Genomic DNA, 24,325 nt, shown 5'->3' with positions numbered 1-24,325 from the left:
CCGCGCCCCAGCGCGCCCATAGACCCGGGGGCACCGGCCCCGGAACCGCCCCGCCCCCCCGCCGCTATTGGCTGCTTCGCCTCTCCCCGGGCCGCTGATTTGCTGATCGGGCTGTCAGTCAAGCAGTGCGCGGCCCGCCCTGGCACGACCGTCGTGTTGGGGAGCCCTTCCCGCGCGCCGTCCTGGTGTCCCGGAGCGTTTCCTGCGCAGGCGCGCCGGGCGCTGGCCGGCGCAGTGCGGTCCGTGCGGCCGCAGCTCCGGGCAGCTGCCGCTGTGACCCGGCGGGCGGGACGGTGCGCACGGGCCGGGGCGGCTGAGGGGAGAGCGCCCGAGGCGGCTCCGTCCGCGCAGGGCTTCGCTCGGCGGCTCGAGGCTGAGCCCGGCGCACCCGCGGAGTCGCGCAGGGCTGCGCCCGGCAGCGGCGCAGGTCAGTCGGGACGCGGGGGCGGGACGAGACGGAGCGGCTGCGGCGGGCGGGAGCCGCTCCAGGAGCCGGGGCCTTCGGCGGAGCCCATCCAGGCACCTCCCGCAGCCTGGCAGGCTGGGCAGTCCCTTTGGCTCAGGCCCCGGGCCTGCTTATGAAAACTTGTGTTTGGCCTCCTGCACTCTCCATCCCCCCGTTCCGTGAGCCCCGCTGCCGTTCAGCCTCCTGGTGCGGACGGGGAGCTTTCCAGCTAGGCCCAGGCGTGCGGTGCGGCAGGATAGAGCCTGGTGACGACCTCTGCGGAGAGGAAAGGGCATCTTAACCTGTCAGAGGGGTATTATCATGCGTATTCTGATTCCAGCTGAGAGATTGAAACATTTATAATCTTCAAGGGTCATTCCTCTGACCGGCTACTACAGGTGGCAAAGAAACCTAAAAATGAGGGTGGCACCTTTCCCCTTTCTGTTAATCCGGTTTTGTGCAGCCTGTAAGTAACAAACCATTGGTTTACCACAAAACAAATAAGAATTTATTCTAAATGGCCAGTATGTTTTGACAAACAGACAAATTCTGCTTATGGCATAGTCCATACTGGAAGCCACAGCACTGTGTATTTCTTGTATGATCTTTCTCCTGTCAGTGTGAGGGAGGTGTTTGCTGAGGTCAAAGATGAGGTGTGACTAAAATTTATACTAAATGATGAAGGTTGTACTGAAATTTGTCTCCAAAATGCTTTGCCATTTGATTTCATTGCAAGTTAGTTAATTCATGTCAGAGTTTTTGAAGATTTTCTTGACATACAGCTTAGTAACAGTTGTTGATATCAACTTTTCTTTTTAAGACTAATGCTGTTTTTATTCTTTTTGAAGATCTGTTTTATCAGTGTTTTCTACAGATTATTTTTCATCTTTCTGTTGCAGTTCCTCCTCAGCAGAAGCTTGTTTTTCAGTTCTTGGCTGTCCATTATGACTAGTTTATCTAATGAAGTGATTAGTAGTAAAACAACTGAACGTGTCATTGCTGGTACTTAATTTGAGTAGTAAATAAGCTATTAAAGGGAAGAAAATTAACATTTTGAGGGCTTTTTCAGTGTTTGCTTATACAGCATGAAGTTATCAACTTCCATTACTTGCTATGGGTTTAAATTCACATCTATAAATATATGTATAAATGTATAAATTATCTCATTAAAAGGGCTTTTTTTTTCCTTTTTAATTTTCAGGGGAAATGAAATAAACCAGTAGGGCACATAATCGACAATAATGAAGGGATTTGACATTTATAGTTTAATTCTTCTGGAAATTGGTACAGAAATACTTGATCATGTCAGTATTGAAACGTCTGCTTTGGTTACTAGTTCATCTAGCATTAGGTGTTAGTAAGAATACTTTTTTGGAGTTAGTGCTGTGTTGATGGTTGGACTCGATGATCTTAAAGGTCTCTTCCTTCTTGATCCTAGAATCCTAGATGATCTAGATGATTCTAGAATTCTGTGATTTACACTTTTAATTACCACGAAGATTGTAGTGTTCTCCTTATCGTAAGGTTTTTGGCAGAGTCTGTGACTGGAAAGTGGAATATGTTTAAAGCTATTGTCTATGAAGGTTTTGCAAGGATCTTATCTTGCACCTTCTTTCTTGCCTACTAGTATGGATTTTTGGGGAGAGTCTGAAAGAGGTGGAGTGTTTGGGCCTTTTTATGTAGTGAAAGTTTGTGCATATATCAAGGTTTCAAAAGCACCAGTGTTATGTATGTATATTTGCAGTTCTTAAAGTTGAAATTGAGGATGCTTATTATTGAGTACAGAGTATTGTGAAATTGCACAATAATCTGGGGCCAAGGCAACTGAAATAACTTCTTAGCATTTTGCCTCAATTTTTACATCCTTTTAACTCCTAGGCTTATCTTTGTTCAAAATTGTGGGTTTTTATTTGTCTAGAACTTCCTTTTCAGCAAATAAAAAGAATCCGTTCCCATTGATGTTGTTTTAATGAAGTAAATAATTAAAATTAGATATCTCTCCGCATGAGCGTCAAACTTTCTTTTACTTTTCTTAGAAATGTTGAAAACTCTAAAGTAATAGTAGCGAACTTATGTGTATTTGAATTAGCTCATGCTTACATATAGCTAATCTTAGAACTCTTAGTATAGTAGTACAGACATATAAAGTAGCACATTCTGAATTTATTAAAAAAAAATATTTCTTAGGTAATGGGCCTTCAGATGCATTATGGATCTGCCCACTTATTAAAGGGCTCCCAGGCAGTTAGAATGTCATGCCTTAGTTCATGTTCACAGAGTACTAGTGGTGGTTAGGCTACATGTATATCCGTTCTGTGCAAGGAGGGTGTTTAGATTTGGGAGGGATTATTTTTTGTTTGTTTGACAGCTCTGTTTGCCTCCTATTAGATTTTTTTATTATTCACCCATGCAGGTGAAGATTGTATGTTTAATTCCATTAAAGATTGTAGTGACTCACAGAAAGATTTTGATACTTAAGGTGATCCAGGACATATAGGAAGTAAATGTTCCTGTAAAGGACCAAATTAAATTAAACTTTCAAACAGGTATTGTTAGTATATAAAAACTTGATTGAATGCTTCGTAGAATAGAGTAGGAAATATAATTTTTATACTCTGATGGTTTTTGACACTTACTACTCCAACAACCTTAATTTGTTCTTTGACATCAAATGCTGCGGTGTAAGTCAAGAAAGATGTTATATCTTCTCTATTTATAGTCTTTTGATGTGGCAGTCTTGAAAATGGCTAAAAGCTGCTACCTAGAGAATATTTGGGAAGGAAGGAAACAAGTTTATGGCTACATAGTATCAATACCAAGAATATGGTGTAAAATAAGTGACTCTTCAATATATAAACCGTGGAAGTGTAGGGAGTGATATCTGAATCCAGTTTTAACATATAGCTGGATGTAGTAATGAAACACATGGTCTTTTAGGAAAAAAACCCTAAATATTTAAATACATGTTCAAAATGTGAGATAGTGGGAATGTCTTTTCTTATTTTGTTAAACATATGACAGTAGTTTCAAAGCCATGAGATTCAGAGAGAAGGGAAGGGGGGGACAAAGAAGGGAAGAAATGGACAGCTTCTTGAAAGAAAATTAGTGGTAAATTAAACAGTAGACAAAATCTGTCAACAATTTGAGATTATAATTTAAGTACCTTGTTACCCATGTGTTTTATTTCTCTATTGGTTATAATGGCCTGCTCTTTTAAAAAACTTCTAAAAGTTCTTATAAAAATTCTACAGCCCTATTGTTGCACTTGGAATTTCTGCATTTATTCAGTAAATAAACTTTGTCCATCTAACACTAACTGATAAGCTTCAGACATAATACAATTTCATTGAATTAGCTTGTAAGCATGGTGTGCTCCAATAATAATAATTAAGATAATAAGAAGAAATACGAATAAACGTTTGAATTAAAAGCTAGCATTGTATTTAATAAGCAATGTTCTTCATATATTACCAATAAACTCATTCTGTATTAATATCAGTCTAACTGAAGAATAAGATATGGTATATTACATTTTTGATACCTTGCTTCTTAAACCTTTTATGTATTCAATGATTTTTGGGCAGAGAGGGCTTTTTTAAGACTCTCTAGGTAATAACTTTTTCAATAAAGAAGTTCACTGTTTGTGCCAGTTTAGCAATATTTCCTTTAAGCTATATGGTCTCTGACAGAAACTAATGTAATCTATTTCTTATTCAGTAGGTTAGTGATATTAGTGCCAGCTTTCTCTGAGAGCCTGGTTTAAGGATAAGAAAGTAAGATCATTGCCCTGGATTTTAGGAAAGCAGGCTTTGGCGTCTTCAGGGATCTACTTGGAAGAATCCCCCAGGATGAGGCCCTGGAGGGATGCAGCAAAGCTGGTTGATACTCAAGGATCACCTCCTCAGAGCTCAAGACCAGTCCATCCCAACAGTTATGAAGTCAGGCTAAAATGCCAGCAGGCATACACTGATGAACAAGGAGCTCATCACGAAAATCAGACATTGAAAGTAAATGTGCAGAAGCAGGAATGGATAACCTGGGAGCAGTATAGACAGTGCCTCAGCATGCATAGATGTGGAATTGAATCTGTGTGGGGTGTCAAAGACAACAAGAATTGCTTCTGTAAATACACCAGTAGCAGGAGGAATACTAGGGAAAATGTGGTCTCATGGCCGAATGAACAGGGAATGTGGAAAAGGCTGAGGTTCTGCAGGCTGCCTTTGCTTCCTCTACTAGCAAAGACCTTCAGGAATTATAGAACATAGGGAAAAGTATGAAGCAGGGAAAATAAACACTTGGAAGAGGTTTAGGTCAGAGAAAAGTAAGTAGGACATAGATAACGCTCTGGGAATGTGCTCATGAGTGCTGATGGAGCTGGCTGATACCATTTTGAGGACAATAATCAATAATCATAGGATTGGGAGATTGAGGAATTGGGAGAAGTGCCTGTAGACTGGAGGAAAGTCAATGTGCCTTCTGTTTTCGAAAGAGCAGGAAGAAATACTCTGGGAACTACAGCCTGATCAGCTTTAGCTTGATCCCCCAGAAGGATGGAAGGTGATGGAGCAGCTAATACTGGAAACCTTTCTAGGACACATTAAAGAAAATGATCAGGAGTAGTCAGCATGGATTTACCAAGGGGAAGCCATTCTTGACCAACCTGATAATTTTCTACATGAAATGACAGGGGGAGGGAGGGCAGTAAATACTTGCATCAGTCTTTCAGCAGTGTCTCCTGTGACATTCTTGTGGAGAAGCTGCTGCAGTATGGGCTGGGTGAGCAAATAGTGAGGTCAGCATAAAATGTGCTGAACAGATGGACCACAGGGAATGGCAATCAGTTGTGTGAAGTCTAGTTGGAAGCTGGTAACTCCAGTTGTACCCCAGGGGTCAGTACTGTGTTCAGCCCTGTTTAACATCTCCATTAATGATCTGGATGATGCAATGTGTGCAGTTAGAAGATGATAATTTTGTCAATTAAAATCAGTCTTTCAGTGGAATACCCTCATGTAAATTTCTCCCTAGCCAAGGTCTGTTTCCCAAATGTTAGCTATTTAGGAAAAACATCTGAATTCATGCAATTTTTCAGAGCATCCAGAAAGTGAATTTAAATTTTCAACCTAAATGATAGTACATTGTTTATGACTTAAAATGGAAATGGGCTCACTGTATTGCTGCTGCAGTTAATGAGGTCAGGCACTACAGCTTGTTACCTCTCTTGGACTGAAGAAGTTTACTTCAGTATGGTGTTTTCAAGCAGGCTGCTTATGCTGTTTTGAGGTTTTTATTGAGTTTTCTTGGTCTGTTTTTTTTAGGGATAGGGTTGGGCTTTTTTTCCTTTTGACACCTATTAGCATACATACTTTTTCACTTAGACCACTGAAGAGAGTCACACCCCTTCTGTTCATCTCATTTTAACTAACAAGCATGCTCTCAACATCACCTGCTATGCAGCACTCTCTGTAAAGTTCAAAGCAGCAAATAAAAAAAATATTAAAAATGGCTAATGTGCTGTGCTAAAAGGATGCAGGCTCATTGTCAGATTGTGCTGTATATGCACAGAGAAGGTAGCAGGCTCTCTCTGTTCTTTAGCTTCTTCAAGAGCTAAATTGTTCCTGCAGCCATACAGCTGACTTACAACTACAAGCATCATCAGTTCACATCTAAACTTTAAAAAATTCCTCAGGAAAGGATGCTGTCTGTCTATAACATGCCTCTCTCAGAGATGGGGGTAGGGTTTTTTTGGTTTGGAAGTGGAATACAAGAACTTCAGAAGTTTGAGTTTATTTCAGATTCTTTTGAAAAGAAAACTAAATTCAGATTTTTCAGAGTGAGAGGGAAAATTAAGAGAAATAAAGGTAGAGAAATTTGAGGTGGAGGAAAAAGAGGACATATACAATATAGGAAGAGGAATTACAGCAATAGTGCAACTCTTCAAGGTTGATTCTGACTGGGTTTGGGCACTTCGTCCTTCTCGTGCTAGGGAGGACCTGAGTACGTTTTTTGCCTTTAGAAGGAAGTTGAATTGAATGCTGCTAATATTCACTGTGTTTGTATCAGTAGCTGCCTGGGAATAATGTCCCTAAAAATCTTTTCTCCAACACTCCTTATCTCCACTCTTGGTTTTTGCTAATACTCTAAGTAGGGCTAGAAAAGAATGAGTTAAACAAAATTTAAATTCTAAGAGAACTTGAAAAAACACATTAAAATATTAGTATTCAAAAATAGTATTAATTCTGTAGGCAGAGAAGCAGACAAAAAATACCGCAGGAGGGGTTTGGTAAGGAGGAAAAACTTCTCCTGGAAAGGAAACTGATATAATGCCATGACAGTGTGGGGCATAACTAAATCATGAAGGGAAATGCACATTGGAATTGCAGAGGGATTTCAGAAGCTGTAACAGCATGCAACTCAGACTGCCTAGCAAGGAAATTATTATCCCTCTTCTAAACTGTTACTTGTAATATATTTATGCAACCATTCAGTTGATTCTAAAATGTTAATGAAGTTACAGGATTGAGGAGAAGTGTGGTGGAAGTGTATCAGTCTTCCAGTGTGCTTAAAGTTCCCATAATTACCAAGTAATAAAATCATCAAGGATTTGGGACACTGAACACATCAAATTTTCCCAGCACCCCTAGTAGTTATTGTGTATGCCAGACATTCCAAAGTACAATCATACCAGAAAAGCTAAAAGTAGAGACGAATTGCATAGTGTTACTTACTTGAACAGAGTAACCTCTCACTTGCAAGTCTGCTTGAATCCTACAGTGGACTTGTACGAATAATTATTTTCTTTTTATTTTTGAAAGACAGCTAAAGTTTCATTATTTGTATTTGCACTGTTGTGATGTTTTCCTTGAACATTCAGCACGTTGAGCTTGAAGACAGAACAGTTCTTCAGGTCAGACAGAAGGCTTGAGTTTCTGTCTTGCTGTTGACTGGTGGTGGATATGAGTATGATGCTGAGATACAAAGGCATCTGGTTTCACGATTACCTGATTTTCCTGACCCTGTTGTTCTTTTTACCGGTACTGCACATATGTTATCTGATTCTGTGGTGACTAAATATGCAGAAAAATAAGTTTAAATAGGATGGGCTTTTTGCCAGTTCAACATGCAAAAACTATTCAATATAAGTTCAAATGAGTGCTGGTGCTAATCTGTAAGATAAGGACTGAATACACAGCAGAAGGAAAATAGGAGACAGTGAGTGTAGCTGTCAAAAATTATATTACCTTAGGTTTTCATAGAACACAAAACTGAAAAATGAGGCATATATGTCAAGTAAAGTGCTGTTCTTTATCCTTACACCAGTTGAGAGTTCTTGATTGCAATTAGATCCAATTATTTGTAAATTATGCCAGAACTTAAAACCTAGAGTGAATAGGCTTGTCTTGTTATTGATGCAGGACTTCATTGGTTCTAGGAAATCCTAAATATAGTCTGTAACAATAGTCTGTAACAACAGTGTTTTTACATAGAGTCCTCCTTTGGGTGCAGATGTGAACAGGGGTTAATTATGACTTAGTTAGGCATTTAGGACAGATTTTACCATTCTTAGCCAATAATTATTTTTAATAAAAGGTTAAAAGCCCTTATGTTCCTGCAGAGCAGTACTTGGATCAGCATTGTTACACTTGCATATTACTGAATATTCATGACTATGCAGTTGGTATACATATGTATGCAAAAAGGAAGAAAGTTGGAATAAAATCTGGGCAGTGACTGTGTTTCATAAATGATAAGCATAAAGTGTTTAATGCAAAATTGCAGAGTTCTGTCATCTGTGGTAAATTGTATCAAAGTATATAGAGCAGGTGTTGCTTCTGAATCTCTTATATGTATCTTCTCAATCTTCATCCTGGCATCTCCATACTTATCTGGTGATCCATTCATATGAATCAGACAGGTAGGGGCAGAACACGAGCTATGAAATGCGAATTTAACTTAGATGACTTTTTGTTTGTTTTTTAGGTAGTTTTGAATGGAAGAAATGTAAGGAGGGGAATGGAAAAGATGCATAAAATTGGGATTGACACTGTGCTTGACAAATAAGGTGATGTGAGGTACAGTGCCCTTACTACAATGAAATGCAGATGTTACATATATCATGAGCTGTAAGACCAACTTTTCAGAAAAGTAGCAGTAACCAGCAGAGGAAGAGTTATGGCTATAACTGCCCTCACTGGAAGAGTTATGGCTATAACTGCCCTCCTTGTGCTCACAACTGTGCATTCATGTTCTGTCATTGGACCATTCTGAAATGGAGCTTCATACCTCTGCCACCAGGTGATATTTCATCTGCTTTACAGAAAAGATGGCACATTTACTAAGCCTTGCATTTTCACTGCTTCACATGCATTGCAGTATTACTTAGCCATCCTTTTACCAGAACTTCATATCCTTATCACACCCAAAATGTCTTCAAATATGGGAGTCTCCCAGTCATCTGTTGATCACATCAGCAGTTGAAACCTACATTATTAATTTAATTATTAACTTTGCATAGCTTTTACACCTCCTGATACTGGTTTAGTCAGAGATGTTGCCCCTTCCTTACAAGGGGCTTTTTCTTCCCATTTTTCTTCTTCACAGCTAACCATCACAATTGCTGCTCTGTTCAACTAAACCAAATCTCTGTCTTCACCATTTTACTTCATCAAGACTAAAGGTAAGGCACTTCTCCAAATAATTCCCATTACCTAGTTCGAAAGAAAAAAGGTCTATTGTGTATTAGGCACATACTTTTCTCAACATCTAGATCAAGGAATTTTGAACCATGTTTTTTGGAAATCTTCAAGTTACAGTGCAGCTTTTTTTCTTTTTTTTTTTTTTACATTTTTGGGGTTTATCACTGATTGCTTTAAAAGGAACAACAGCTAGATTTCATGTAGTGTAACAGAGAATGAGAATTTGTAAGTGGAACTGTCACTTCCCTTTAAAGATGAATTTGTAATTTGATGTACTAAGGAGCAGGATGACAAAGGAGGAAATAACATGAAGGAGGAAGAGAAATAGGATATGGTATTAAGAATAATAGTGATGGAACATTTGCTTGTTACATGCTTATCTTCCTGTTTATTCCAATAAATGAAACTTAGGGCATATCAAGAAAGTTGGTAGGACGATGCTGTCTCTGGGTCCTATGCTACAAGGAATACAAATGTACTTTGAGGTTTTATAGCCTTGAGTTGAGCATCACAAATTTTAAAAGGTAGTATTTTAAGTATTAGTTATGAGGTAATTAGCAGATCTGATTGTTTGGATCTAATAATCTGTCTTTGCAGAGTGCTGACTGATGACAAATTTATCTGAAGTCAGTAGACGCTTTTAGTATTCGGAATATCTTTAGGAGTGGCCAGTAATAGTCTTGGTTGCTAGCATTCATCGAGGGGATGTGTTACACTAATGTGGGATTTTCAGTTTCCATCAAATGCTGACAGAAATGACTGATTTACAGCTTCTAACAGTGCAGCACTTTCCTGCTGCTCTTCATTACTGTTGTATCAATTCTGGCTCTTCTGAGCTGGTTTTGATTTTGTAACTTGAAGCCCTAATATTTTGATTCTGGCAGGTAGTTTATGGAAGATAAATCAATGAGCTATCATTATGTTTCCTTGCTGTCTCCAGGCATTCAGCAGTGGCTAATCTCTTGTATCTCCTTTTATGTAATCTAAGTTTACAGAGTTAAAATTGGAAAAGCAACCTGTGATTTGAATGTGTCTTTGCCTTGTGCTTGGTCTTTGGACTTTAAATGTAACTGTAGCATTTAGGCTTCTGGGATTATTTACTAGTTGCTCACTTAACCACCATAAAAAAAAATCTTAATTTTATCTGTGGAATTGATTTGTTACATAGTCATTCAGTTTTTCCCTTGAATTCGTCTATTTTGAGAAACAGTCCTTTTTCCCGGGAATATAAGAAATAAATAATAGTTTCTGTGATTGCAGCATGTGTTACTGACTTTTGAATTAGTGTTAGTAGTTATTCCAAACAGTTAAAGAATCAATTTATGTTCTTTAGAAAATGATAGGTATTTGTCTGAAGGATATAGAAATCCAGGCAGTAATGCAAAATCAATCTTTTTTAAGGTTATTTGAGGTAATGATATAGTGATAAATTAATTTTACTGTGATTAAGAGACAACACAGTTGGGGCTCCCAATTAGACTTTGATCTGAGGATATTTCTCTCTGCACTTGATAAGGAAGAAGGCAATGAGAATTAATGGTGAGACATGAGGCTTTGAGCAGCTGGGGTTCATGTTCTGTGTTATGAGAGTTGGTGTAAAGGAAGATTTTAAAATTAACTGAATATGTATCGTTTGATTTCTCATCTTTAAAATTTATTGATTTTAAATTGACATCTAAAATATCCTCTGCTATTGAAAGTATGCAAAAAGAACAGTTAAATGATTCACATTTTCATGAAGAAAACGGTAGAACACATTAAAAAAACTTCTCAGCATTCTTGTGATGGATGGAAAGGTAGTTTTCATTGCTATCTGTTGATACCCTAACTTTGAGCATCAAGGAGGTATTGTAAACCAAGGCTATAGTTTGCTTCTCTGCTTTCACACACACCCAGTATGGCAATGCTGAATTCACAATACCAAATGTATTGTCGTTCCCAAAGGAAAAAGAAGCTGTGTGTTAGAGTTATCTCCGGATAGGAAATGATTTCTAGCGTGCCTTCTCTACATACTGCTTCCTCATGCTTGGACCACTCATCTCAATGCTGGGACTTGGCAGAATCAAGTCTGTTGAAAAGGCTGGAAAATTGTTACCTTTAATGTATATCCTGTTGTTTCTTTGTGTTGAGATAGTTTATAATAATAAAATAAAATAGTAATAGTGAATATTAAAAGAGACTATATCAGGAATTCTTCCATGACCTGAAAATTAAAACAGTTGTCCAGGCAGAAATAATACAACATGATTAGTGATGAATATAAAGGAATAACATAGGAATGTAAGAATAAAATGGATGACTCTGAAAAATAAAATAAGTTTCAATTTACAAAGCACAAGAAAAGAATCAATGAAAGGGTCCAAAAATCTGAGTAAGAGGAGGCACGAAGGGATAAGTCCATTACCTAGATCTGTTATTAAATAAGAAAGGAGAACAAGGAACAGACTTTCAAAGACTGATTCTTTCCTTCATACTTTGTAAAAGAGATATATTGTGACCTGCTGCTTTCATAAAATTAATCTTAGACAGGAAATAAGAGTGGAACCAAAGCACAGAAGGAATAGCCTAAGGAATCTTAATATAGATGTGCTCAAGTGGCAAATCCTAATAAAATTCGTCCTAGAATGATTGAGGAATTAGGCACTACTGATTTTATTTATTTATTTAATATCCCAGAGGGTAGAAATAGCCAGCAAAATGGGTTTGTGTGTTTCTGGTTTTGTGCCTCTTTATTCTTCTGTTAAGAGAATTATTGAAACTGTCAGTTTTGATTCCAAATAAAGGTTCAGGAGTAAATAGTTTAGCAATTAATTTGTATCTAACGATGTGTAGAAGAGAGATGGAAAAACAGACAGTATGGTTTGGTGAGACCTGTTTGTAAGAAACCTCAATATTTTTCTCTTCTAAATAAGAATAACAAGTTTAGTAAAAGGAAAACTTTAGGTACAATACAGCTTGATTTTAATAAAGTCTTTTTCCTTACATGAGCAAACTAGGGAAACGTAGTATCAATATTGTCTCCATTAGATGGTTGGTGTTATCAGCATCAAGTTGAAAAATTGCCTTTACAGAGTAATTATCTATAGTACCCTGTCAAGATGAGACTGCATTAGTGAGTTGGATGATGGAAGAGGGCACGTACTTAGAAAAGTTACTGATGATACAAGCTGGAGAGAGGTTGAAAGTTTAGGGTTTTCTTTTTTCCTTAGTTTTAAACATAAGATATGAATCCAACACAGTCGTAATGAGCTTGGAAAGTGTAAAATCAACAAGATGAAAAACAATGCAGGAATTTAACATGAAAAACTCAAAATACATGAATTCAGGAAATACATGAAAACAGGAAATAATTATTCAGATAGAAAAATGAGAGAAAAATATCTGAAGATATAGTAGATCTCAAGGTAAATTGCTGCTGGGAAAAAAAGTAAAGTTGTGGATTTTGCTTGGGTTTTTGGTTTGGATTGTTTTTTCTAGAGGATCATACCAGGCCTGTTTTAGGAAAGCAGATACTGTCTAGTCTTGCAAATTTTCTCTGGTAGTTGATCCTCTCACATGCCTTGCTGCTTTTTGCCCTTGAGAAGGTGCAGCAAAATGGAAATTCTTTTTCATTGTTCCCGGTTTCTGGTATGGAATGACAACCATCCTGATTTGACTAAACATTCTTTATATGGAACATGAGGAAAAGAGTCTTTGTAATTATTAGGGTCATAAAACACTGGAACAGACTTCATAGAAAAACTGGAATTAGCTTTCTTGGTAGTTAAACACGTGTCATTATATTCTTGACCCTGTGTTTGTGCTGCATTAGGATTTTGTGGTCTCTTGTAGTCCATTCTATGTCTCTCTAAGTATAGTGTTAGACTGCATGTTTTGTCTATACAGAAGAGATTGTGTAAAAGAATTTAATCACAAACTCAGTGAAGTTAGTGGATGTGCTACTTATGCATCTTAAATATAATTTTAAGTTCACAGAATGAGCTAGGTTGGAAGGGATCTTTGAGCATCAAGTCCAACCTGTGACCTAACACCTCCTCATCAACTAAACCATGGCACTGAGTACCATATCCAGTCTTTTTTTAAAAACACCTCCAGGGATGCAGTGATGATGACTCCACCATCTCCCTGGGCAGATGATTCCAGTGCCCAGTCACTCCTTCAGTGAAGAATTTTTTCCTCACGTCTAACCTATACTCATCCTGGTGCAGCTTTAAGACTTTGTCCTCTCATTCTGTCACTGGTTGCCTACCTGGCTACAGCCACCTTTCAGGCAGTTGTAGAGAGTCAGAAGGTCTCCTGAGCCTCCTTTTCTCCAGGCTGAACAACCCCAGCTACCCCAGCCATTCCTCACAGGGTTTGTGTTCCAAGCCCCTCACTGGTCTTGTTGCTTCCTCTGGATGTGCTCAAGCATCTCAACATCCTTCCTGAACTGAGGGGACAGAACTGGACACAGCACTCAGGGTGTGCCCTCACCAGTGCTGAGTACAGGGGGAGAATGACCTCCCTGCTCCTGCTGGCCACATTGTTCCTGATACAGGCCAGGATGCCACTGGCTTTCTTGGCCACCAGGGCACACTGCTGGCTCATGTTCAGCTGGCTGCTGCCCAGTACCCCCAGGTCTCTTTCTGCCTGGGCACTGTCCAGCCACACCATCCCTAGCCTATGGCACTTAAGGGGGTTATTGTGGCCATAATGCAGGACTTGGCACTTGGACTCGTTAAACTTCATGTTGTTGGACTCAGCCCATGTATCCAGCCTGTCCAAGGCCCTTTGCAGAGCCCCCCTACCCTCCAGTAGATCAACACATGCTCCCAGCTTGGTGTCATCTGCAAATTTACTGATGGTGGACTCAATCCCCTCATCCAGATCATCAGTGAAGTTATTAAACAGGACTGGCCCCAGCACTGATTCCCCGAGGGACACCACTAGTGACTGGCCACCAACTGTTAGGAACAAATCTTGGGTTTTAATTTAATAAATATGTTTTTATTTTGCTTCTCAAAAAGTGATTTGACAGATCATACTTAAAATTATTTTGAGGCTTCTGCATATATATCTATTTGTCATCTAATGATTATGCAAGGGAACGTGGTTGCAGTAGCTCTGACATAGAAACCCCTTGATTACTCATCCACAGTAGAAAAGCCCTGTGGAAAAATGGCACCCAAGAGGTTATTTGGATTTGTATTTTTCTACAGGCAAAGTTTACAGACCTGTAAATTTAAATGTAGAATTTTTGTGGGCAGAATGCATTGACAAATATGCCTCACAGTAATACATCTCCTACTGATAGTCCCAGAACAGGTCAATAATAATGCTTATATTGATAGCAGCAATGCAGGAGATGTTACTTGGTATTATAGCTAAAATCCATGTTATCCCCTTAATTATAATTACATTAATATTGACAGGCTGTTGACAATACTCACATTACTATTGATAGATTTCTGTCAATAACATGTTTCCAAATAAAATATATTCATTCATAATTTCTAGAATGCTCAATAACAGCACTAATATATACCAGAAGAAATTCCTTTTTCCCTAGTGATATACAGTAATTTTTTTTGTACTGTACAAGTGGGATTGTTTATTTGTTTGAATAAAAAAGACAAAACAGATAAAATATAGGTTATTTAAGAAGGAACATTTTAGGTGTTTTTTCTGGCAGGCAATTAATGTTTTTCTATGCAATATCTTTGACAGTATAAAGTAAAGGGAGAATATTACAAGTACCAGTCTTTACTCTTGCCTTAAAGAGTATTTATGTAAAAGGTTCATCACATATGCAGTTTATTATATATCTGAATGTTGATACCTGTCCCTTTCATTACTGTGTCTATGCTTCTGAGTTCTTAATTTTTAAGCAATTTAAAATAAGAGTTAAAACAGTAAGGATTTGACAAATACAATTTAATGAAAAAACATAGAGGAAAATTAACATTCTTTATATTCTGTGTAACTCAGCAAAATATAGAATGCAAAACATCAAAAAAGTACAAGATAAATGTCTTAAAACTCATAGGGTGTGTTTTTATCTACCTTTAAGATACTGTCGTTCTCATTTATTTCTACTAGGTTCTACTGCCTGCGAAAACAATACAAACTGAAAAACAACAAATTTCTGAAAGGACTTGATATAGAAGTAATTTTTAAAGGGAAAAATTTAAAGCAAAATTGAGATTAAAATGCAGGGCTTGTCTCTCAAAGAAACAGTTGCTCTTATTCAGATCATTAGGACATTTGAAGACAATTTCATAGGACAATGGAGATTTCAGACTGTCCCTTTTAATATTTGCCTGTAGGAAGTAAATATCTTCCCTTTAAGTGCAATAAAACCTTAAATTCAGAAGAAAGCATAGTGGATAGCAGAACACTAAGCACACTGAAATGTGCTTACACATTAAAATCAGAAGTATATGGATATAGTCTTTAGGTAACTTACAGGGTCCAGTTAACAGCCATGGTCTATAGCAAGCTTTAAATGTTCTTAACAGGAAAGAACTTCAGAGTAATGCCCATATTTATTGCTTGAATTGAGAACACTTAATTGTTCATCAAAAAGAAAGCTTTTTTTCTTTTTTTAACATAGCTATGTTACAAACATAATTTAAAAGCATCCTTATTGTTGTTTGGTATTCTTCCTGTTCTGTATAGTCTGTATAAATGTGACTAAAAGTTCAATCAATTTGATAGCTGATAATTCAGGAAGGGATATTAAACATAACACCTTTAAACAGTATATATGGTTGATTCTGTTTTTTATTAAGAAGACAGAAATTTCAAAATTTCAAAGGTTAATGAACAGTAGTTGTGCTGCTCAGGTGTGTTGTCTCAAGAGTGGTTCCCATTTTCTGTATAAAAAGTTCCAGTGCACTCTGAGAGATTCAATGAAATTACTTCCTTCAAATACACTTCTGTATAGGATGATGGACATGGAAAAAAAATCAGTTAGATTCTGCAGTGAGGCAATGGGGACGTTGAACTCCAAGTCCCAGAGAAGATCTTTACAACATTTAGTCTACTCTCCTGTGAAAATTAGGGATAAATTAATTGCTAAAACAAATAGGTTCAAGCATCATTTGGTCAACTTTCAAGAATTTCTGTGGATGGAGATTTTGGTCTTGGTAGACAAAATGTTCCAGCTTCATTGGGTCCAATTGGAATTCCTCATTTAGTGACTTAACACGCAGTTTCCTCTCTTTCTTTTATTGCATCTCACAGAATACTTTGGCTTAATCTTCTCTGCAATCCTTAGGAAGTATAAGATTTTTCATAGACCACTTCTTAGCTGCCTTGCTTTAAGTTGAACAATTTGAGTTCCTTCAAGCTCTTCTCATATATCAGGACCTGGGGTTCCCTGATGGTATTAGTTACAGGACTCTTTTCCGTTTGTTGACATTTCTTTTGTTCTATTCATGGAAAAGAGGCAAAACTAGACTTAGTATCCCAGGTGTAACCTCACCAATGCCAAGTGGAGGGTAATATGCACGTTTTTCAGTCTGCTGGCTATACACATGGGTAATGTGCTGCAAGAATGCATTGGTGGCTTGTGTTCGGCTTGCTGTCTGTCAGAATCCCCACATCCTCTTTTTCAAAGCACTTACACAGTCATACAGGCTCCCAGCCTAAGTGTATTTCATGATCCATCATAATCCTGTGGATTTGACACATTTTCCTTTGTCTTCAGAAAGTTCCTGATGACCCATTCGTCACTTGCTCAGGTTTCTTTAGATAATATAGCTATAATGGGGAGAAAAATCTGTATTTAGTCTATCTTATTTATGAGAAACTTAAAATAGAAATTGCTCATAGCACCTGCGGTAATGAAAAACAGTTGGAAAAGATGGTTAAACTGATGTTGGAAAATAGTTTTAGTAGATGGATCAAGGAACTTGTTTAATAAGATGTCCCTTTTGAGTAACTTTAGCATTTTTAGAGGAGGTTTTGTGTGTTTGGGAGTTATATAGAACACTGAAACAAGTAGAACAAACTGAAATGAGTAGAAGAGAAAATGAAGACACCATTAGACTTTTAGGGGTTATGAGTGAACAACCAGTGACAGGTTCCAGAGCAGATGGCTCTGGTTTCTAAAATGGTAGTGGAGTGAAAAGATGAGGGATAGGATGGTGGATGGTCATTGGTGCTGGAGTTTTTGAAGTGATGCAGCAGAATCCAGTAGGGGTTGAATTGACCCTTTGTTCATAAATTAGAGGAGGGAAATTATTTGGATCATACTGGAAAATGTTTCCTGTGCTTTGGTTTCTGCTACAGAAAAGACTAAGTGTGAGGGAGACAGGCTTGGGTATTTAGCCTTTGTATCCTGGTTTTTCCAGCTGGTGTGGGTTCATGCAATGAACCCTATAGGTGTTTGCCCAGAGGACAAACTTATTCTTGCCTTATACTACCTTTTGCCTGCTAATATGGAAGGAGGAGTTTAAAAAAAACTGAGTGGAGCTGTTGTATGCTCTACCCATGTAGCAGTCTTAGTTAATTGGAAATTACTGTTACACACCCTACAATAAGGACAAAAATCATATTTCCTTGCAGTGATAACTAATTACAAATGTGGAAAACAGCAGGAAAGCTACAGATGATGTTTTATATTGTGTTTTAAAACTTCTGGGGTGTTCTATTTCAGCAAATATGGTTGTTCATTTGGAGGATTTTTTTTAGTATTCTTGGCATTAGCAACCATTGCTACCAAGACTCTCTGCAGCATCTTTTACTCACAGTAATCTTGTTTGGTTATAAGATTTTTCTCTTATAAATAAGAATTTAAAGTTCTACCTTCTATACTTTCTCCAGAAAGCTGTGGACTCCTTGCAGGCCTGTTACGCAAAGAATCTGGTTTAGAAAGTGAAATATGTTGCATACTGTCTGAAATAATTTCTGAATCACTTTGTTTACAAAGGGAAGCAAAAGTTGGTTACCCCACAATTTTGCATTGAGGTGTTACCTGTATTTTGCTTTGACAATTTATTGCATTTATATCTCAATCAGACTTCCAGATGCAACGACATTTAAAACAAGCCATTTTAAAAAATACTTTAATGTTTCACTGTGATGCTTGAGCAAGAGGAGTATACGTTTGTAGAAGTTGCTAGTATACATTAATCATCTTGCCTGGAAATGTACTACGACAAGTAGCACAATCCCACACCTGTCAAAAAACACTCTAAAAAATATATGCAGACTTCAGTGAAGTACTGTATAATAATTTATGTCTGAATGCTGAATATTTCTTCAATCTCATATGATTTTTCTCTAAACAGCTCACTACCTTCATTGAGAAAATTTTACTCATTCCCAGCTTAATTTTCATCTATATCTTCCTAAATTTGTCAGTATTTCTATGGTTTTGCTTTCAGCTGTAGCAACTGAAGTGTTCATATGGCAACACTTTGTCTGCCTCACTCTTCTTTTCCAGATTTTTTGGTTAGTATGTTCATTTTCCCTGTTTCTCCATAAAATACCATAGAGTGTTACAGTTATTCCTTCTGATCTATTTTAAGGTTCAGTTGAATATTACAATTATGCCCTGCAATATTTTTTAAAAATGTATATGTACATTTATTAGTATGTATATATATGTATATATTCTGGATTTTTCTGAATATCTAGATGATGTTGAACACCTGTAACCCAGTGTTAACTGTTTCAGAGAAATAGTCAAGTATAATTTCTTCCAAAAATGACATTTTAAACTAATTTAAATGCGTACTAATTTTATATTAATATAAAGCTTCTTGAGAGGAATTGTGGCTTTTTAATAACATACTTATAGAGAATTCTGAGAACTTTGTTGTTTCTTGTCTACTGCTGGTACATTACAAGTTTGTTATCTTTAATAAAAATAGAAAAAGGAGATATTCCACTATACTAAAATGTATTTGTGTTTTATTTCTAGAAAGTTTTTTTGTGAAGAAATGGCCTCCAGCATTGGAAATGAAAAGAGTGTGAATCCTGTGCTGAGAATAAGTCAGCTTGATGCTCTTGAACTAAACAAAGCCCTGGAACAACTAGTGTGGTCCCAGTTTACCAGCTGTTTTCATGGATTTAAACCAGGGGTGTTGGCTCATTTTGAACCAGAAGTAAAAGCGTTTTTATGTCTTATACTATGGAAATTCACCATCTATTCCAAGAATGCAACAGTGGGACAGGCTATTCTCAATATTCAATACAAGAATAACTTATCTCAGACAGATAAATACCAGCCTCTGAGCAAACACCAGAAGTTATGGTATCTTATTTTCACTGTTGGTGGAAGATGGTTGGAAGAAAGATGTTATGATTTATTTAGTAATCGTCAACAGCAATCTTTCTGCAAAATTAAGAGCTATATTAGTTTTGGATCTGGACTTCTCAAACTTTGTGGACTCATAAATTTTCTGATTTTTCTTCGGAAAGGAACATTCGCAACACTTACAGAACGCATTCTAGGAATTAGGTCAGTTTTCTGTAAGCCGCAAAGTGTTCGTCAGATAGGATTTGAATACATGAATAGGGAGCTCTTATGGCATGGCTTTGCTGAATTTTTGATATATCTGCTACCACTCATTAATGTACAGAAACTGAAACTTAAAATTTCCTCTTGGTGCTTGCCTATTGTAGGTCTTTCCAATAGTGAAAACACATTAGCAACTCACTGCAGGGAATGTTCACTATGTGGGGAATGGCCTACCATGCCACATACCATAGGCTGTCCACATGTGTTTTGTTACTACTGTATTAAAAGTAATTTTTTATTTGATATGTATTTTACATGTCCTAAATGTGGCTCAGAAGTACACAGTCTTCAGCCATTGAAGTATAAAATTGAAATGACAGAGTTGCGTGTGTGATATGAGGTTGATTTAGTTGTTCTATACTGTGCATGATATATATTGAAGAGATTAATGGAAGAATTCGGGAAATTATTGAAAGCAGACTGCCTAAAGATGGTTTTGGAGACTCTGTAATTTATTGTAACATGTATTTTTACTGGTCTTGGGTTTTTATTGAGTAACAGTGCCATAATGCCCTACCCCACTTGGCAGGTTATGGGAAAGTAGTTGGATTTGCTCTGGGTGGAGTGTGGGAGAAACAACAACATTCTCAGGAGCTACAATAAGAACTTTTACTTGCAAACTTCAGAACATTCCAATTGAATAAGGCAGTTGGCAAACTTTGACTTGGCAATCTTCAACTTATCCAGACACAGTGCCATTACCAACTTAGCTAGTAGATGGATTTAGTGGGAAAGTTAGTATTTTCGTGGCTAAAAAATAATTTTAAATTTGAATTCCCAGTGTGATGCTACACTAAAAAAAACCCAAATATGTAAAAAAGGCTTAAGGAAAACGGTGCACTTTCTAGCCCTTCATGAGATGAAAACTAATTTTCTCTGGCAACTATGTCTCTGAGCTTTAATTAGATATATATTGTCTTTTACCTCTTCCCTTAGAAGCTGGGGGATGAAACCCATCATCCATTAGAATGTGGCAGCTGTTCAGGTTAACCAACATTCTTCTGAGTTAGAGACACTGAAGAAAACTGTTTACTCGTAGGATGCTGTCTGTAGGAATTGCCATTCATGGGGTTTTTTTTGGTGTGGTCTTGGTGGGTGCCAAATCTCAGAGTTCACTTCCACACAGAACACAGTTATGTGCATGTTAACATATTAAAATAGATAATTTCCTGCTTTTTGCATTCATATTTGCTTTCTTAGTTGGCTTTGCAATGTTTTAATTGTTCTAACACTTCATCCATTTACTCTTCAATCTGGTTTTATAAGATTATTTTCCTTCTAATTGCAATCTTTTTTAACAGTCTTATCCAGAAGAGTCTCATTAACACAAAAACACATGATGTCCTCTTTTGAATCTTAAATTGTCAAGAACATATACAGTTAAATAAATAGCTTTATGGTGGCTCTGTTCTTGATTTGCAGTCATCAGTAGTTCAGTCCCAAAAATAGCAGGGTAACAGCTGATTGAGTAATTTTGATGTACTTTTATGAAATGGTTTATTACATTCTTCATTCTACATTCTGATTAGAACAACCCACTAGCCTATTTGTTTGAAGATCTTAAATTCTAGGTTTTGATCTCTAGAGTGACACACAGTGCTTTCATCTGATGTAATTAGATATAGTTAGCAGGTGGGCAGCTCGAAACTTCATTAATTCTGCTACTGTTGTGTGAGTCAACAGACTTCAGAGCAAGTGCTTCCTGATACTGTGCTGCAATATTATGTGCTGTCAAATGTGTGTATTAGCAGCCTGCCATATTTCTGTTATTTGCTGTTGCAATTAGAACCAGCAGGTGCAAACCTGTTTTTATTAGAGTATGAAAACTGGCAAGTCATTTGAAGAGCATCCTGAAATTACTTCTTAATCCTGAAGGAATTTTGTATGAATTGTCCTTCCACATCACTTAATAGCTTTTCCCAAATAAATATTTTAGCAGCCCTGACTTCAAGGTGATCTAATGTCTCCAGAAACATTATCAGCATTTTTGGTACATTGGTCTTTAACCATGTTTATTAATTAACACTTGTATGCGTCCAAAATCCAGTGTTTGTAGCGTACAATCACAGCAGACGTTTGTTTACTGTGGACTCTTCATTTATTCTAAAGTCTCAGAGCAATATTTTATCAAAAGAGCATGGTTTCTCTGTATTGGCCTCTGCTAGGTGTCATGTCCTTCTTATGGAGGAGTTAGCTTCTTTCCTATTTAGATATGTTTCATTTTCCTGAATAATAAAGAATGTTTTCTTTCTTTTTCATTCTACCTCCCTCTGTCCTGCTGTTGGATATGCGTAAGCTATATGAATTTCCTGGGGTTTGTTTTGTCTCTTACAGCTTCATGCAGGTAAAGTTTGTACTCTGTTTTTCATCCCTGTTACACTATCAATGCAAAACCTGTTTCGAGCAGTTTAGTACCTCTATTGTACAGCTGTTTTCTGCTAGTTCTGCTATATTGCACTTTACTGTTTTGTTGTTTTTTTTTCTGGAATTAAATTTTTAATACTTAACTTATGCCTGATTTATTATAGCAAAGCGTTGGCCTTCTTTTGCAGCACCTCCTCATCACTATGTTCGGTTTATGTTGGGTTGTAGCCCATAGCATTAACAAAGTTTGTAAAGTCTGTGTCTTGTGGCATAAACAGGTTTTTTTTAATCCTAAGATCCTAGATCTTAAGGTGGGGGTTTAGTTCTTTTATTTTCCATGCAAGTAAGCAGGTACCAAGCATCTCACAGAAGTAGGTGGTTTGGGAAAAGAATGGTTGTTTATGTCAGATGCAGATTTTTTTAAATCTCCCATATGGTAAAATCTTTGCTCAGTTGTAGTTGCAGCTGAGATTAATGAGGGCAGGGTTCCAACTTGAATATTGAAAAACTACTTGCTAACCATCTTACCTTTTTAGTACTTCAAAATCAATATTCAGCATTTTCCTGAAGCACTTTAAATATATACTTTAAAAAATATTTTAATTCTGTTTTGTAGTGTTTTGTGATCTATAAGCTGCAGAAGAGTCTTAGTTGAAGATATTACAGGAAAAAAATCAGATAATTTGTAGACTAATCAAAGGATAATTAGTTTTACATATTAATTAATAATTTGTCCTCATAAGCATTATATTTTTCAGGTTTAAACTCTAACAAAGGACTGCTACATCTGGTCCTACTTCCTGCAGAAGAGGGAATAAAATTTGTTTTGGAATGTTAATTTTTTTAAAAGGGGAGTTTAGTGTTCAGCTACCATTCGAATGCACTTTGAGTAGTCCTATGTGCATCAGTGAAAATGAAGAATGCTTGGAATTTAAGGAAGCTAAAGGACCAGAACTTCTATTTAGTCTTGGATAGGAGTTACAGCCTGGTATTACCAGTTTTCTTTGTGCTCTCTTGACTTTGCTACATGAACTTTTTCATTATCAAAAATCAAAAAATGAAGGCATAAATGAAACGGACTAATTACATTAATAAACATTCTAGAAAGCTTTTAATTTCTTCATTTGATTGAGAATTACCAGTTGCCACAAGGTGTGATTCAAGAGACATTAAGATGAAAGGAGTCAGAATGCTGGTTTTTACTTCCACAAACAGTCACCATTCCATGTACTCTCTATGTTTTAAGGGAGGTCTTTCATAAGTAATTTTATAGAAGACTAAAAAATGGGAGTTTCTGTAAAAGAAATGAGAGGGATAGTATTTGATTTCTGCCTTACCTGGATATACTTACTTATGATGGACAGGGATGATGTCAGCATTAATAAGGAGACGATGTAAAGAAAGATGAAAGATACATATCCGCTAAATACAATCTATTATAATGTCCTTATTGGAGAATACTAATGCAATTGTTTTCTGGCATGTGTCATTCTTATGTAAACCAATTTGACAAATAAATGATATTTTTAAACAGGAGGCTGTGAAATTTGTCTTTTCCTTGGAGAGAGATTTTTTTTTTTTGGAAGGGTGGATATTTCTTACTCAGTGGGTGACTTCATACTTTGCCATTTATGAGAATAAAATGCAAAATGAAAAAACTAGTTTAGACTTCTCTTTAAAATTTTCTTCAGTTTTAGGTTTAAGCAAATTATCTTTTTTCACTTTTCTTCTTTTGAGCAGATTAGTCATAGGTGTTACACTCTCCTGTGTGTTTGCTAGGAAGCTGTATTGGCTTGTACTGAAAACATAATATTGTGGTATGACTAGGCACAGGATAGGGTTGTGCCCAGACAGATAATAAAACTCATGGTCATTTGCTTTTCATACAGGTTGGTAGCCTGAGCTGCTGCAAGTCACAGTACATATCACCAGAAAACAGCAGAAGGCAGTTTCAAAATGGTGCTTCAACCCCTTACCTATTTCCCAGAGGAACTCTTAGTAGAGTTGGTTAACTTCTCAAGAGAGTTTTACATGCTGACAACATTAAAACATCCACCTAAATTGTTACCACAGTCTTAAGTTTCTGCCATTCCAGGGGAGTCCACTTCCAAAGCGAGGAGCTGGCACAAACCTGGCAAAGTGACCAAGTATCATTCAAGGAAAAGATATTTGTAGGCAGAATCCCTCTCAGACTGGCACCAGATGAATCACAAACATGCACAGGCATGTTTGTAGAGCATCTGCTAAATCTCTTCTGTTCTCTGGAGCACACCTGGGTTTTTAAAATTCTCAAACTTAACTGTTGATCTGCAT

At 37.2% G+C, this 24,325-nt stretch overlaps 1 protein-coding gene across 4 annotated transcripts; it reads left to right on the top strand.

Moving 5' to 3' along the window:
* Nucleotides 1-208: 208 nt before the first annotated feature.
* Nucleotides 209-23,548, top strand: PEX2 (peroxisomal biogenesis factor 2). 4 transcript variants are annotated; one of them, XM_088176488.1, is made up of 2 exons: nt 209-911; nt 19,049-23,548. In XM_088176488.1, exon 2 carries the CDS (start codon nt 19,068-19,070, stop codon nt 19,980-19,982), a length of 915 nt encoding a protein of 304 aa, XP_088032614.1. In that variant the 5' UTR covers nt 209-911; nt 19,049-19,067; the 3' UTR covers nt 19,983-23,548. The 4 variants fall into 4 exon arrangements, with proteins under 4 accessions (XP_088032614.1, XP_014726193.2, XP_088032617.1 ...); XM_014870707.2 differs by having other exon boundaries at nt 293-427; XM_088176491.1 differs by lacking the exon at nt 209-911 and adding an exon at nt 8,489-8,504.
* Nucleotides 23,549-24,325: the final 777 nt, after the last annotated feature.

This window comes from Sturnus vulgaris, chromosome 1, assembly GCF_052056855.1.
Source record: "Sturnus vulgaris isolate bStuVul1 chromosome 1, bStuVul1.hap1, whole genome shotgun sequence".
In the NCBI taxonomy this organism is placed as follows: domain Eukaryota; kingdom Metazoa; phylum Chordata; class Aves; order Passeriformes; family Sturnidae; genus Sturnus; species Sturnus vulgaris.
The sequence above is the reverse complement of the archived record's forward strand: the minus strand, read 5'-3'. Positions and strand labels throughout refer to the sequence as shown.